At 44.4% G+C, this 17174-nt stretch overlaps 2 protein-coding genes and 1 long non-coding RNA gene across 3 annotated transcripts; all 3 read left to right on the top strand.

Moving 5' to 3' along the window:
* Positions 1 to 404: 404 nt before the first annotated feature.
* On the top strand, positions 405 to 3554 carry ccdc86 (coiled-coil domain containing 86). Its single transcript, XM_053418456.1, has 4 exons — positions 405 to 1040; positions 1689 to 1818; positions 1906 to 1980; positions 2906 to 3554. Exons 1-4 carry the CDS (start codon positions 505 to 507, stop codon positions 3050 to 3052), a joined length of 888 nt encoding a protein of 295 aa, XP_053274431.1. The 5' UTR covers positions 405 to 504; the 3' UTR covers positions 3053 to 3554.
* A 3100-nt stretch (positions 3555 to 6654) lies between these two features.
* Positions 6655 to 7305, top strand: LOC128437012 (uncharacterized). The gene is made up of 3 exons (XR_008338152.1): positions 6655 to 6827; positions 6967 to 7021; positions 7111 to 7305. It is a non-coding gene; the product is annotated as an uncharacterized LOC128437012 (long non-coding RNA).
* Positions 7306 to 7358: 53 nt separating this feature from the next.
* LOC128430582 (mucin-5AC-like) lies at positions 7359 to 16642 on the top strand. The gene is made up of 5 exons (XM_053416688.1): positions 7359 to 7651; positions 7736 to 8628; positions 8872 to 9905; positions 14964 to 15026; positions 15632 to 16642. Exons 1-5 carry the CDS (start codon positions 7359 to 7361, stop codon positions 16640 to 16642), a joined length of 3294 nt encoding a protein of 1097 aa, XP_053272663.1.
* Positions 16643 to 17174: the final 532 nt, after the last annotated feature.

Genomic DNA, 17174 nt, shown 5'->3' with positions numbered 1-17174 from the left:
CCAAAATACTATTAAGATGAAGGGAAGATATGTTACTTATTTATTAGCCCCACTACAGAGATTGTGTTACATGTTACAGCCACAGATGGATAAACATTTTTTTTAAAAACATTAGTAAAGATTTAACATGCAATATTAACACAATAATAGTTAATATATATAGTGCAATCTGAACAGTGTAAACAAAATTGCACTTCTAAGATGTTGAATTCAATCAGATATTGAAAATTGCAGACAAGATAAATTTGTTCACCTAGGTGAGTGTAATTCATTATTTTCATTCATATTATATTTTTCTTCACATAATAAAAAGATCTGGGTTGAGCAGGATGAGCGTCATTTTAACACTTGTGATTCTCCTCCAGACCCGCAGGGGCGGTAGCGAGCTCCACGCGTTGTTTACTATCCGTCGTGACTCGGAAGCAGAGCAGCGCACACATCTCAGGCTGCATACACACGTGGATCCAGAAGTTGGTTGCATAGTTGTCAAATTCACTAGACAACATGTCGAGGAGGTTGAGATCTATTCCCGGAGCTGCTCACACGGAGGTGAAAGAGGAGGAGGAGGTGAAGGAGGTGAAGGAGGAGAAGGAGGAGGAGGAGGAAGTCCAGGAGCCGCCGCCGGAGACCAGACGGACCCGCAGCGGCCGCCGAGTGCGCACTCCGGCCGCACTGCTGGACTCTGAGGAGCCGCCGAGGACTCCCAGCAGGAGGACCAGGAGGACGGTGCTCCAGGAGCTGCCGGCGGTGGAGGAGACAAACACCGGGGAACAAGAGCACAAACCCGAGGCTGTGCCCGAGGAGAAGTCCGTCGTGCCCGCTGAACCGGAGCCATGCAACGGGGCAAAACCAGCCGGAGGAGACGCGCATGTTCCCAGGCCTGCAGCAGCAGCGGAGACGGTCCCCGCCGGCCCAGGGACCGTCCCAGTGACCATCCCCAAGAAGAAGGCCAAACTGGCCCCGAGTGTGAAACAGAATCCGGTCATTCCGCTGGGGAAACCCAAATCTGGAAGAGTGTGGAAAGACCGCAGCAAACAGAGGTGAAGAGAAACCTGGAGAAAGGACTCATTTCAGTTTGTGCTTTTTTGTTATTTTTGGTCTCAGGATTGTGACCATCTCTTCTGGTAATTACACAATTAAATGTTGTAGTCTGATCATGGGCACAGAATCAATCAATCAATCTATCAAACTTTATTGATGAAGCCCATTCTAACAAGTCAAATGCAGTTCAAAGTGCTTTACAGGAGAAAACTGAATAATAGTAAAGACAAAAATCAAGTAAAGATGAAAGATATAGCTAAATTAAAATAAGCAGAAGAAACATTGTACCACGTCAAATAATGATAAAAAAAAAAATGATAGAGTGGCTTCATGACTAAAAGCTACTAAACTGCTGCTTATTATTGAATTATTGATTGGTGCTGACGGCAGTACACATCAATAACTGCTATATTGTATTCATTGTAAAGTGCATGTAAGGCAGATTGTGTTAAAGCAACACGTGTAGGTTGAAATCAAATTCAAAACATGTTTATACTCGTCAAAGTGAGGTTATGTACAATGTATTGATTTAAAACGAATGCATCACTGTCAACTGTACTGACCGTGCCCAGTGAAACCCAGAGAAGCTCTTGCAGCATCAGTTAAAATGGTAGATGTGGATTTATGTTCCTGTTCTCTGCCTCCAGGTTCTCTGCGTTGGTCCGAGACAAGCCGCTGTGCACCTCTTGGGAGAAGAAGATGCAGAACAAGCGAGAGAAGGACATGGTGAAAAAGTTTACTACGCAGCTCAAAGACGACAAGGCCAAGCAGAAGGAGGTGAGCTACATCTGCGTGACGATGCACTTCTGACGAACCGACGTGAAAACCTCGTGACCTGTTCTGTGTTTCCCTCCGTCTCACTAGGATAAGAGGAAACGCAGAGAAGACAACTTAAAACGACGCACGGAGAACGAACGCAAATCCGAGATTGTGCAAGTGGTAAGTCAACTGCTGTTCACGCTCGTGCTGTTCAGTCAAATGGTGAAACTGGGTTGGAGACCCTCACCTATCTATCAAACAAATACACATCACTTCTATAAAATATCCAAACTCGACCACACAGTGTTGGTATGGTACCATTTATGCAAAGAAGTAGATGAGATTCACAGGGCGGCTGTGGCTGAGGGGTAGAGTGGTCGTCCTCCAACTGAACGTCAGCTGTTCGATCCCCAGTCTGAACCATCTGCATGCCGAAGTGTCCTTGGGCAAGATGCTGAACCCCGAATGGCCCCCCATAGAATAACTAAGTGCTGCGAATAGATGCACTGTATGAATGTGTGTGTGAATAAAAGCGCTTTAAGTGGGCATCAAGACTAAAAAAGCGCTATATAAATACAAAACCATTTACCATTTACAACAAGCTTCTAAAAGATCAGAGGCAGCTGAGACAACATTTAAGAAAACACACATCCCTTCAACAACATCATGTACTGAAGAGATCGCAGTATTTGTAAAATATACTGTGAAGACGTCTCAGAATGTACCAACCCCACATGGCACTTGACACAAGTACTAAATAAAATGTTTGTACTGTTGAATTTAACAAGCCCCTTGTAAATTCGAAAGGCCACTCGCTTACCCCCACCAGAGCTGATTGGCAACCTTATCACCATATGTTGAATCAATGTGCATGAGTGCATTATCTCTCTTCAATACCAGACATAACCATGGTTAGGTCAACTTAGATTTAACACAATTTTCATAATAACGTGATATTTAAAGAAATAAACATCTCATTTAGCTCAGACGTCCGTTATTCACAACACAATTAGACAAAATGAAGAGTAAAAGCAGTAAACATCAGCACATACAGTCTTTCTGTTGGTTATTTCGCCACCTGTTAATTTTCCCGCTTGTGTCACAGATCCGGAACACGGCAAAGATCAAGAGGATGAAGAAGAAGACACTCAGAAAAATCGAGAAGAGAGACACGCTGGCTCTGCTGCAGAAGACACAGAAGCAGAGAGTCAAAGCCAAAGCAGAAAAGAACCCCGTCAAAGATTTAACCTAAAGACGAAGAAAATACAAATGCATCTTTTCAGCATTTTGTCTAAATGTCTCATATTTGATGTCTGAAATACAGCAAACGCTATCGGACATATTTCTCACAAGAGACTTAATTATTTCATTGACTCAAGAAAGCTTTTTTAAAACACATTTCTTGCAGACAGTGAAGTGTGCGTGATGTCACCGCTAAAAAAGCCTTACACGGACACCAGTTTAAAATCCCAAAATAGGGGAAAAGGCTGAATATTCAAAAAGTATAAAGAAAAAAATGGAAACAACGATGTCCTGAAGGAGCTGAATGTGTTGATGGCTGAATGAAAACAATTGGTTGAAGTATGCAGGAGTAGATGGTGACCAAAGTCTTTAGGCCAAGGTAAAATTGATCGTGTGGCCGCAGTGTCAGCAGTCACACTCATAAAGACGTAGTCCCAGATAAGAAAACTGTAACAACTACCTTGTAACATGATGTTCAATAGTTATTAATAAACAATCTTTTTGCATGTTAAGTTTCCCATCATTGATTTCCCAATTGCCCTGATATGTTTGATATGATGATTTGGTATTAACTATCATTAGATCTTTATTGTTAATCAAACTTACACACTAATGGACGTAGAGGAAAGCTGCACACAAAGTTAAAAAGGCCACACTACCACCAGCACAACCATGGTGATTAAATCCCTCCATGTTAAGTCTAGGTGCTGTCACTCAGTACATTCAGCGTAAAGCACAACTGATACAAATGTGTTTATGTTAACATTACCTGACATGAACTGTTGTATTCTCAGTTCCAGTGTCTGCCTCACAGATCCTGTTTGGATCGGCCTTCAGTTTACTGTTGGTAAATCTCAATTATTCTCACCAGGGGTCAGCAAAGCCTCCCGAGCCTTGAGCTTCTACTTCATTTTTACCTCACTGTTTTTGCTGTGTTGACACTCTGGAATTCCTTTGGTGAGAGAAGCTACAAAAGAATCCTCCTGAAAAACTGTAGACGGATGGATACACAACAATAATCGTTATAATAATACATTTTATTTATAAAGCTATTTTAACAATGCTCCAAGACACTTTAAATAAGTAAACAAACCAAATTGAAGCTAATAACTACAAATATAAAAACATCTTTGATAACGCATTTAAATAGGACTTGAGAACATGGTTGAATAGTTGACATCGATAATTATCACGACACATTAAGTCTCCCTAATAAAGGTTTTGGTTTTAATCTTGACTTTATGAGAAGACAATGTGAAAGTTTTACAACTTTGAGGGTTATTGGATTAAGTTTTATACCTCCTCTCTGTTCTTATGCAATGCATGATCAATATTATATAAGGTATATAGAAATAAAAAATTCTTGATCAATTCTTTTGAAAATCAAACAGAGAATGTTTTGGCTGTTTTTTAATAGTCAAGTTGGCTTGAAGTCACACCCCCACTCTGGTTTACCTTTTACAAATGAACCACCTGTTGTCCTCAAAGTTCATTCACAGTGAATGACGTGTGAGGACAACAGGTTGTATTATGTTTTTGTTATTGTTTAATGGCGGGTTCACATTTGTTCCAAATCTATAATAAAAAAAAGTCAGGTGCTCATGTTGTCTTTGAAACAGGTTTTGCTTGTTGTCCTCGTTCCACCTGCTCTTAGTCACTACACATACAAATTCCACTTTAATAGGCCCCTTCACAGAAATTGATTTTCAGAAAAATCCACATTCCTCAGTCTGTAAAAATATATATTTTGATTGCTTATTCTAAGAAAACTAATTTAGATATATAAAAAAATGTTGGGGGTCGTTGTACTTTTTTATGGACACACGGAGGGAGAGGCAGTAAATAGACACACCTTAGCAAAGGCTCAACAGTCTCCTTGTGAATCCACATTCAAATTTAAATTCACTAGATCCAGTTTTTTTTTTTACCCCATAATATGATTGATTGATTTCATCAAGATCCATGAATTACTCCCTGGGGAAACTGAAAATGTTGAAGTACGCCTAATTCCACAATGGTAAAGAAACTGAAAATATTTGTCTAGGTTTCATAATAATACGTCCACAGACAATGTGGAGGTATACGCCCTAACTGTTCAGGTATATATCTATAAAGATCATATGAAGAGGAGACATTCATTCATTCATTGTTTCTGAAGAAGAGGGATTGTTCCACAAACACTAAATTTGTCAATTAGAGAATAACACACGTTCTGGAAAAGTGAGGATTTTACATTTTTCTTTGTCGCATAGTAAAACATTTGAGTTTTGAATTGTGGGACAAATCAGGCTGTTTTAAAGTGTCAACTTGTAATTTGTGTAGTGAGTGTAATCATGAGGTGCATCCCAAACTTTCAGTGGAGGCATGATGTTTTAGATTTGTCCATCCGTCTGTCCCATTCCTCTGAACACAATATCTCAAGAACACTTTCTGGGAATTTCTCCACATTTGGTAGCAACAGTTGGACAAAAGGAGGAACTGTTTAGATTTTGGTCATCAAAGGGTAAGGTCGCTTTGACTTCACAAAGCACATGTTTTGTATTGTGAAAGCAGGAAGACCTCAGGGAATCCGTTCAAATTAGGTAAAAATGATCACTAATGAATGAACGGATTAGAATTCAGTGGTCAAAGGTCAAGGTCACTGTGGTCTTGTGAACACAAATTCTCAAGAGCAGCTTTAGGGCATTTCTTCAATTTTTTTATAAACTTTCACGTCAACTGAAAAAGGTTTTTAATTTATTTTGGTGGCCAAAGGTCGAGGTCACAGTGACTTCCCAAATCTCTTTTTCGCCTTTTGAACGTGTTATCTTATGAATGCCTCTAGAGAACCCTTTCAAACGTGTAACAAACGTTCACTAGGACTCATTGATGGATCAGGGTTGGGTGGTCAATGGTCAAGGTCATAGTGGCCTCATGTATATTTTTGACTTATTGAACAAGTCTTTTAAGTAATTTCTTCAAATTCTGACCATATGTCTCTTGGAACAAAAGATTCACAGATATGTAGCGTTAGGTTCATAAGTCATAACACAAACAATAATTAAATTCAGATGAGTCAGAGGTTCTGAATGTTTCTTCAGTTGTGACGAGGAGCTGGGTGTTGTGCACAAGGCTGACGTATCAGCAAGTGAACACAATGACACAATCCAACCATGACCTGTCACATCAGACGATAGTTATCAGCCAAGTTAAATTAAAGTGCTCAAAGTCATATTATAATGTATAAAGTCGACTAAGATCATCACATGAGCATATTAACTGTAATCTATAGTTAAAGTTCATTAATGGAACTCTAGTCTGACCAGAAACACACCGGTGAAGGTCAGGACACATGACTGTACAATATAACCTCTATGTAATAGCCAAGTTAGTTTTGAGAACAGGTAGGACACAAAGGCATCCATTTTTTCCTTTATTATCATTCCTTTAGCTTTACATGGCACATTCTTGGTTTAGGTGCTACCTTCACATCAGTAACTCTAAATCGTCATCGACACTGTGACGTCTTTGTGCCACACAGTGGAACATCTTCCTCAGTTCATCATCAACATATTTGCTTTGTTGATCCATCAAGGTTCAGCGGAATATAATGCAGGGATAAACAAAGTTATTTGTTACTCTGAGGTGACCAATGGGAGCTCTCCCCCACCATTCTTAATGTCAATCGTCAAACATATAAAGGTTGTGGCAAACTGAGGTTAAGTTACATCTGAAGGTGAAGTGACATTGGACTGAGGCAGCTTCCATCCCAAGGCAGCTACAGACATACAATTCAGAGAAACTTTGTAAGTACAATATTTTTTCTTTTGATAGAAAGTAGAAAAACGGTTTATTGTACAGCACAACTTTCATCATTTTTTGTTTTTGAAACTGTTTAAAGGTTTTCTTTGATTAAGTGAGACAATATTTTGCTTTTTCTTTTAGGTGCAAAAAAGATTAAAGATGCTCCTGATCATCCTGATTCAACTCCTGATCATCGGTGAGCAAAACCTGTTTTTCTCACACACAGCAGCAGTTTTGGGAAAAAGGAAACTCTTATTAACTGATGTTTTATGTTTTGATCAATAGCATCAGCAAATGCCCAGGCAACCACCACTGTAGCAGCTACAACCGCAGCACCCACCACTGTAGCAGCTACAACTGCAGCACCCACCACTGTAGCACCTACAACTGCAGCACCCACCACGACTGCTGCTGGTATCATCACCACCACGGCTGCTGGTGCCGCCACCACCACCACGGCTGCTGCTGGTGTCATCACAACCACGGCTGCTGGTGCCACTACCACCACCACGCCTGCTGTTGCCACCACCACCATGGCTGCTGGGGCCTCTACCACCACCACGGCTGCTGGTGCCGCCACCACCACCACGGCAGCTGGTGTCACCACCACCACCGAGGCTGCTGGTGCTGCCACCACCACCACGGCAGCTGTAGTCACCACCACCACCGAGGCTGCTGGTGCCACCACCACCACGGCTCCAGCACCCACCACAACGGTTGCAGCAACCACCACCACGGCTGCTGGGGCCACCACCGCCACCACGGCAGCTGGTGTCGCCACCACCACCACGGCTGCTGGGGCCACTACCGCCACCGGGGCTGCTGGTGTCATCACCACCACGGCTGCAGCACTCACCACGTCGGCCGCAGCACCCACCATGACGGCCGCCGCACCCATCACAACTCCTGCTGGTGTCATCACCACGACATCTGCTGGTGCCGCCACCACCACCACGGCTGCTGGTGCCACTACCACAACCACGGCTGCTGGTACCGCCACCACCACCACGGCAGCTAGTGTCCTCACCACCACCACGGTTGCTGGGGCCGCCACCACCAACGGGGCTGCTGGTGTCATCACCACCACGGCTGCAGCAACCCCCACGACGGTTGCAGCACCCACCACCACGGCTGCTGGGACCACCACCACCACCACCACGGCTGCTGGGGACACTACCGCCACCGGGGCTGCTGGTGTCATCACCACCACGGCTGCAGCACCCACCACCACGGCTGCTGGGGCCACCACCGCCACCACGGCAGCTGGTGTCGCCACCACCACCACCACTGCTGCTGGGGCTGCCACCACCACAACGGCGGCTGCTGGTGTTATCACCACCACGACGGTTGCAGCACCCACCACCACGGCTGCTGGGGCCACTACCGCCACCACGGCTGCTGGTGTCCTCACCACCACGGCTGCAGCACCCACCACAACTGCTGCAGCACCCACCACGACGGTTGTAGCACCCACCACCACGGCTGCTGGGGCCACCACCGCCACCACGGCAGCTGGTGTCGCCACCACCACCACGGACGCTGGGGCCACCACCACCACCACCACGGCTGCTGGGGCCACTACCGCCACCACGGCTGCTGGTACCGCCACCACCACCACGGCAGCTAGTGTCCTCACCACCACCACGGTTGCTGGGGCCGCCACCACCAACGGGGCTGCTGGTGTCATCACCACCACGGCTGCAGCAACCCCCACGACGGTTGCAGCACCCACCACCACGGCTGCTGGGACCACCACCACCACCACCACGGTTGCTGGGGCCGCCACCACCAACGGGGCTGCTGGTGTCATCACCACCACGGCTGCAGCAACCCCCACGACGGTTGCAGCACCCACCACCACGGCTGCTGGGACCACCACCATCACCACCACGGCTGCTGGGGACACTACCGCCACCGGGGCTGCTGGTGTCATCACCACCACGACGGTTGCAGCACCCACCACCACGGCTGCTGGGGCCACTACCGCCACCACGGCTGCTGGTGTCCTCACCACCACGGCTGCAGCACCCACCACAACTGCTGCAGCACCCACCACGACGGTTGTAGCACCCACCACCACGGCTGCTGGGGCCACCACCGCCACCACGGCAGCTGGTGTCGCCACCACCACCACGGACGCTGGGGCCACCACCACCACCACCACGGCTGCTGGGGCCACTACCGCCACCGGGGCTGCTGGTGTCATCACCACCACGGCTGCAGCACTCACCACGTCGGCCGCAGCACCCACCACGACGGCTGCAGCACCCACCATGACGGCCGCCGCACCCATCACAACTCCTGCTGGTGTCATCACCACGACGGCTGCTGGTGCCGCCACCACCACCACGGCTGCTGGTTCCACTACCACTACCACGACTGCTGCAGCACCCACCACGGCGGCTGCTGGTGTCATCACCACCACGGCTGCTGGTGCAACTACCACCACCACGGCTGCTGGTGCCACTACCACAACCACGGCTGCTGGTTCCGCCACCACCACCACGGCAGCTAGTGTCCTCACCACCACCACGGCTGCTGGTGCCGCCACCACCACCACGGCGGCTGTTGCCACCACCACCATGGCTGCTGGGGCCTCTACCACCACCATGGCTGCTGGTGCCGCCACCACCACCACGGCAGCTGGTGTTGCCACCACCACCACGGCTGCTGGGGCCGCCACCACCACGGCGGCTGCTGGTGTCATCACCACCACTGCTGCAGCAACCCCCACAACTGCTGCAGCACCCACCACGACGGTTGCAGCACCCACTACCACGGCTGCTGGGGCCACCACCACCACCACGGCTGCTGGGGACACTACCGCCACCGGGGCTGCTGGTGTCATCACCACCACGGCTGCAGCACCCACCACGACGGTTGCAGCACCCACCACCACGGCTGCTGGTGTCGCCACCACCACGGCTGCAGCACCCACCACGACGGTTGCAGCACCCACCACCACGGCAGCTGGTGTCGCCACCACCACCACGGACGCTGGGGCCGCCACCACCACCACCACTGCTGCTGGGGCTGCCACCACCACAACGGCGGCTGCTGGTGTTATCACCACCACGACGGTTGCAGCACCCACCACCACGGCTGCTGGTGTCCTCACCACCACGGCTGCAGCACCCACCACAACTGCTGCAGCACCCACCACGACGGCTCCTGTTGTCACCACCACCACTAACACTGCTGCACATGCTGGGATCGTATCTGTGAGCAGTCTGGTGTTCTGTCACTTCAGTGTTGTTCTCTTCATGTCCCTCTGTACCGTGTGACTTGGTTGTACTGGTGTTTTTTAAACACATTTATCAGTACCTACAAAGTATTATTATTTATATTTAGATAGACACTGGTGTTGATAAGATTAACAATCCATATGATACACAGTGTTAAAAACAAGTTTGTGCCTATTTATTGTCACTTTCAGAGTAAAGTTACTGATAACTTATAAATTCATCACAGATGAATGACTGTTGAAATGATGTTAACCCAGCTAGACTGGTGTCAGTGTTTTCTATTGCTGGAGCAGTGCTTCATTAAACTTTTCAACTGTTGTTGTCGATAGAACTGTTTTCTTTAAAGTGTATTATAATTCATGTGAAGTCACAAATCTACGTTGAGGCCAGAATTTGGACGGATTATTTATTTGGGTCATTGATTTGTTATTTCACAGCAGATAAATAAAATGACACAGCAACAAACCTTGAAAAATATTTTTATTTCTAAACACGTCTTTCTATTTATTTAACTCTGAAGGATGGAAACTGTTTCTGTACATGTTGTAAATAAATATTTCTGACTTAAATTCAGCTTCTATTGTCTCTATTTAAATTTGCTCAGATTAAATCTCAGTGCGTAAAGATCATCGAAGTTACAATTACAACATTGATGCCTTTCAGAAAGAATCCATTGCTCGAAAAAAAGAGGAGAGAGAAACTAGTTCTCATATTTAAACGTCAGTGAATTCTTACTAATTTTGTGGAGATTATAGTCTTTATCCTCGGCATTGCCCTTTATCGTACTATATAAATGAAAAAAAACAATTGTGTTATAGATAATTCTTGTTTGGAGTGACTTCACAATAAGAAGGAAAATCATTTGAACAAGGGCTGGACTCTAACTTTATCCTAGATGGCCCACAGACCTGCTTAAGGACTTATCTGTGGGTTTACTGAGTGACACAGGAGGTTTAAGGGTGGCAGATACGAGCCCAACTGGGCCACCCTCTACCACCTTAAACAAACTTAACACACTTAACAAAACCATTGATTCATCCAACACTCCCCCTTCCTGAAAATTCAAATCAGATGTTTCATTAATAAACAAGACATTTTGGTTTGTGATGGAGATAAATAATTGGATGAATATGTTCACACAAGCAATACAAGATAGTGTGATACTGAAGAAATCAAAGCACATGTTTTGAATCTCCAGGATCTTTGAGAGTTACAGAATAATGTGTAAAAGTTACCGCCTCTGAACTTTAGACAAGTTTGACTATTTCCATATATTTAGGCAAATTAGATTTTTCATTTGGATTAGGAGGGGATGTTATGCATGATGGAGGAAAGGCACCCTGGTTAAAATGTGGCATTAACCGATGAGTAAAAGTTGGAATTTTTTCCACACAAACAGAGCGAGCAGCTGAGGAGCAACATGCATCTCCATGAATTATCAAAAGAAAAACCATGAACCTGCTCTCGAGCCTTTCAAATAGTTTTCCTCACTTTGCCATATGAGAGCAGTTAGAGGCTCCTGTACCTGAACATGACACCAAAAGACAGAAAACTGAGTTGCGTTATGTGTCCTCATATTTGCACGTATGGACAGATATAGGATGGATGCAAGAATCATTTCCGGATGGACGGGTAGATAATGGACGCCTGGATGGTTGGATAAACCCACATTATCAGCCTCGGACCAAAAAGGACAGGCAACAAGAGAGGGCAAATGAAAGAAAGAAAAACATTGGGCATGCAGATGGAAGAAGTGACAATACGATAAAAGAGAAAAGGCTTTGAAGAAACACTTGGATCCCTGCGGCGCCAATATTGGTTTAAATCCTGACTCTGAACAGGAGAAAAAAGACTCGTGCAGCCAGATGAAAAAGATTTAGCCACAGCACCTCACATGAATAATAATAAATTGAGCAGGGATAAGAAAAACAAAAAAACTCCCCAGCATTTTATTGTCATGAAAACTGAGTGAAGCTCCCGTTGGAGAATGTTTATCTTTTGCATTAATATCACATGCTGAACATGAACAATCTGCTCTTGTGAGAAATTATTCATCACTTGAACGTCAAAGAAGAACAGCATCGTGCTCAGACACTTTCACTTTGATTAAGATGAATGAATGGACAAAAGTTTATAGAGAGAAAAGCATCTTCCTCATCCTGTCGAAACAGGAACTATGGTGGGAATCAGATCAATTCTTCATCCATGAGAAATAGTTAGGGCCCGAGCACGGACAGTGCAAAGGTCCTATTTCTTTTCATTATTAGGGAAAATCAATCGGATATTTGACGCCTCGAACATACTCAAAAAATCAAAAAAAATGCGGGCGAGTCAGGCTTGGTGAAAATGTTTGTATTCTGGAGTAACCGGAAATGGGCGTGGCAAAAATTGCTCAACAGCGCCCCCAAGAACACAGCAATTCGTTCTAGTTTAACAGATCTTCACGAAATTAGATACACACATGTTTCATGTCATAAGAAACAAAAGGCACCAATATGATTAACTCAACAGGAAGACCGCCATTAGGGAGTAAGTGGCCATTTTGGCAATTTTACACGTTTTGGATTTTAACGAAGTCCTCCGAGAGCTTTCATCAGATCAACTTCAAATCAGTGTCATTAAAAATACATAGAGAAGATCACTGTTCCTGGCTGCTTTACAATACAGAGCTCAAATGAGCTCAGGCAGGGCATGATAACATGGTCAGAATGGGGACATTTCCTCAAACCGTGTTAACATTGCGGTGCAGCAAAGGTTGATCCTTCGCAAAAGGAGATGAAGTTGTCCTAACTGTACTGTGCATTGTCCAATCAGCACCAAAAGCCTGTCTCATGATCAGAGTCCAGGCCTGAACAACCCCATATGTCAGTATTTAACCCTGACATCAAAGTTTGATTACAAGCCTATAAAACATGATGTTCTGAATCGCAGACATACAGTTGCAATCAGAATTATTCAACCCCCTCCCCTCAAAAGACTTTATAGTGATGAGGATGACAGATAATGACATTAAATTACAAAAAACCTCATTAAACAACAAAAGATATTTATTGATACATATTTCAGTTATTTTGACAACAGAAGTTGATTTAACTTTGAAGTTCAAATGGAAAATGTAACTCTTTTAACACATGTGCATGTTCAGTATTATTCAACCCCCAGCTTCAGTACTTTGTGGCACATCCTCTAGCTTTTATAACTTCTAACAAATGTTTTCGGTAATTGCCGACAAGCTTCTTACACCTCTCGATCAGAATCTTTGCCCATTCTTCACGTGCAAAAGCCTCTAGCTCTGTGATGTTCCATGGCTTCCGTGCTGCAACTGCCCTCTTTAAATCCCACCAAAGATTTTCAATCAGATTTAAATCTGGTGACTGAGAAGGTCACTCCAGGACGTTACAGGATATTTTTTCTCAACCAAGCTTTGCTTGACTTGGAGGTGGGCTTTGGATCATTGTTTTTCTGGAGAGTCCAATGATCACCAAGGTTTAATTTGTCAACAGAGGGCATCACATTCCTCCTTAAAATGGCCTGGTATTTCTGAGAATCCATGATGCCAGGTACACGATCAAGATTCCCAGTTCCTGCCGCAGAAAAACAACCCAACATCATCAATGACCCACTGTCAGGCTTGACCTTGAGGATGGTATTCTTACGGTCATAAGCCTGGCCTTTTGCATGCCAGACATACCGCTGGTCCATATTTCCAAATAGTTCTAGTTTGGTTTCATCAATCCATAGAACTGTCACCCAAAAATCATTCGTCTTATCAGAATTCGTCATGGGATATTCTAGTCACCTTTTGATGTTCCATGAGGTCAAGAGCTGAGTGTGTCTTGGAAGTCCTTGTTTATTCAGTGCACGTCTTATAGTTGCCACTGAAGCGTTTGTACCAGCCTTCATCAGGTCGTCCTGAAGGTGTCTTGCAGTCACAAAGGGGTTTCTCCTAGTTGTTCTGACTAAATTGCTGAGGGCCCTAGATGAAATGTTTGGCTTTCTTCCACGGCCAGGCAGCTTGAAGCTGCTCCATAAGTTTTAAACTTCCTTATAATGCTCCCAATGGTGTCACATTTTTGGAAAGTCTTCTTATACCCAAGGCCCTTCAGGTTTGATGAAATCATCTCCTCTCTAAGCTTTTGTGCAAGCTCCTTTGTCTTTCCCATGATGCACCTCACCTTGAATACCTTCAAGGGTGGGGTTTATATATGCATCCCAGCTGAAGCAAATGAGGGATCATTATAGAGTTCCTAAAGGCTTAATTATGTTTCAACTCCACTTTAGGCCATAAAAAGAGTCAGACAGCTTTAAAAACAACGATATTATAAAGGGGTTGAATAATTGTGACATGGCTATCTTAACAAAATATATTGTTACACAGAAATACTACATCATGCATTTTCTGTGCTGATTTTATGTATCACTCAACTAATAAAGAAGGCATCTGAAGCAGAATCTTGCTCTTTGAAAAAACTAATTGATAAATCCTTAAAATCTTTGGGGGGTTGAATATTTATGATTGCAACTGTACATGGACCATGAATCCTCTGATGCTGAACCGTAAACTAACAACTCCACTCCTGCAGTGACAGTGTCAGTGTTCATAGATCATAGGAATCTTTATGTCATGCTAGGGTTACGTCTCTCTCTTTCAGAATTGGGACATTTCCTCAAACCGTGTAAACATTGAGGTAAGGCGAAGGTTAATTTGTTACTTATATCATATATGGGAATTATTAGAGGCAATTATGATCCTATGTTTAACCTTATATGGTATAAAATGTCCTTTGATCCTTGGATCATTTTATCCTTTGATCCTTTGATACATTGATCTGATCGGAACTCATTACTGTATCCTCTCATTGAACAAACCTCACTTGCTTCCTTGATCCTGAGATGAGCAGCTGCACTTTTCAAGACTTCGGAGCAAACTCTGCGATGGACAGAAAACCCAGCAAGGTGAGATCATTTGACTTTAACTGTCCGTTGCACTGTTATTTATTATAATATATTCATGTTTGGGCTAAAGCTCAAATGCATTTTCACAGAGTTTGTTTAGTTAATGCATCACAATTTGAGTTTTTGATATCCAGTGAGCTATATAAATATTAATAATAATGTACTTCTACAAATCAAATAATCAGAATGCGAATTTTTTTTTATAAAGTTTAAACACATACAGAAAGTATTGATTGTGAGGTAGCAGTTGTTTTTGTTGCACAAATGTTTAAAACAAAACAGATCATTTAGAATTATAATGTTTTTACCGAAGCTAACAGGTAAACAAAAAAGAGATGTGCACTATTGATTTTAAGGTTCAAGGGGAAAGGGCCGAGTCTGTTACATTTTTATTAAGTAGTTTTTCCTCACTCTTGTTGAGGGTTATGGGAAGAGGATGTCACACCTTGTTAAAGCCCTATGAAACAAATTGTGATTTGTGATTATGGGCTATACGAATAATATTTGATTGATTGATTGACTTCAACTGAAGTTAAACACTTGCCAAATGTTGTGTTAAGGTGGGACTGGAGTTTAAATCATGAATTCTATGTTTCATTTTTCAGGCCCTTCGCCGAGCCCCAACATCTACAACGGAGCGGTTGGCAGTGGCGAAAAGGAATTCCCTTATTGTCGCTGGAGCTTCTGCAGCGTCGGGGAGATCTGCTGGCAAAAAATGGAAAAGGCAGGTTGAGCACGACAAAGCTCCTGAGGATAAGAAAGCTCGTGGTGAGGTGACTCAGCCTGCTCTCCTTCCTGAAGAGCTCAAGAGGATCTGCCTGTCCTATAAAACACTGGAGAAATGGTGCAACATGCCCTTCTTTGCCACCACGGTGACCGGCTGCTTCGTCAGGGTAGCTGCTAAAGCCGGCATCAGCGACCAACCCTACTTGGTTGCTGAAATTGTGTCAGTGATGGGGACGAAGAATGTCTACCAGCTTGGACCAAACCGGACAAATCTGGAACTGAAACTCAGGCACGCTGGAAAAGAACAGATTTCGCCTCTTAGGTGTGTTTCCAGGCAGGAATTCACCATGAGGGAGTTCATGCAGTGGAAACTGGCGATGATGGTGGCTGGGACCAAAGTTCCAACATCTGAAATAATCGCGAGTAAAGAGAAGTCAATCAAGGAAGCCCTGGATCACACATTCACTGAGGGAGAGATTGACTTCATTGTTGCCCTCAAGGACGGATTTCGAACAGCACCTCTGAATTTTGCCAAGAAGAAAATCGAATTATTGGATCAACTGAAAGCTGCAAAAAGTCAGGGAGACGCCGACAAGGTGGAAAAGTTTCAAGACGAAGTGACAACGTTGGACGAGGAGACACAACGACTTTACGAACTGAGGACGCCAAAGCATGCCCCAAAGATCACCATCCCTCGCATTGCCATGTCCAGGAAACGACCTGCTCCTAAAGCACAGAGTGAGGAGTACCAATACGGGGACCCTTTCACCCGGAAAAAGACAAGGCCCATCATTTTCACAAGCTTGAAAATCGAGGCCGTCCGTAAAAGAGTTTACGGTGAGCTGGACTTGAGGTACGGCCCTGGATTCCCACCAGAGAAAGAGGACTGAGCTCCCCCACCATCCTGCCACCACCTCCCATATATGTCACTTGAATATGTCACTCGATATACACTTTAAATAAATGATCTTAGTTAACATATTGTTGTGATTCATTCTGTGTGACTCCTGCTGGTGATGATTCACTCTGACAACTGAAAGTTTCCAAAAAGTAATTATTGGTCCCAAAAATCCAGTACCAGACAGACTGTACTTCATAAGTTATCTTAGTTTATTCAACACTCAAGAGTCTTTATGGTCATATGTAGTAAAACAGACAATCCTCCAAATACAAATGAATAAAATACCAATAAAGATCAACTTATTTATATCGATTTAAAATATGATTTATACCTCTGTTCTACAAACTCAACGTGCAGACAGTGTTGGTTTACTTCACGTCAAACACACCCAGAGGTTAATGGTCTCCTGGATGAAATGGACAATGTGCTGACTCTATTTAAAACTCGTGGCTGCGTAGTTAAGCATCACCAAGCGGCGCACAAGCACCTCGATCGTTTTCATTTTATATCGAATTCTGATA

The sequence above is a fragment of the Pleuronectes platessa genome, chromosome 3 (assembly GCF_947347685.1).
Source record: "Pleuronectes platessa chromosome 3, fPlePla1.1, whole genome shotgun sequence".
In the NCBI taxonomy this organism is placed as follows: domain Eukaryota; kingdom Metazoa; phylum Chordata; class Actinopteri; order Pleuronectiformes; family Pleuronectidae; genus Pleuronectes; species Pleuronectes platessa.
This window is presented reverse-complemented; position numbering and strand designations above follow the sequence as displayed.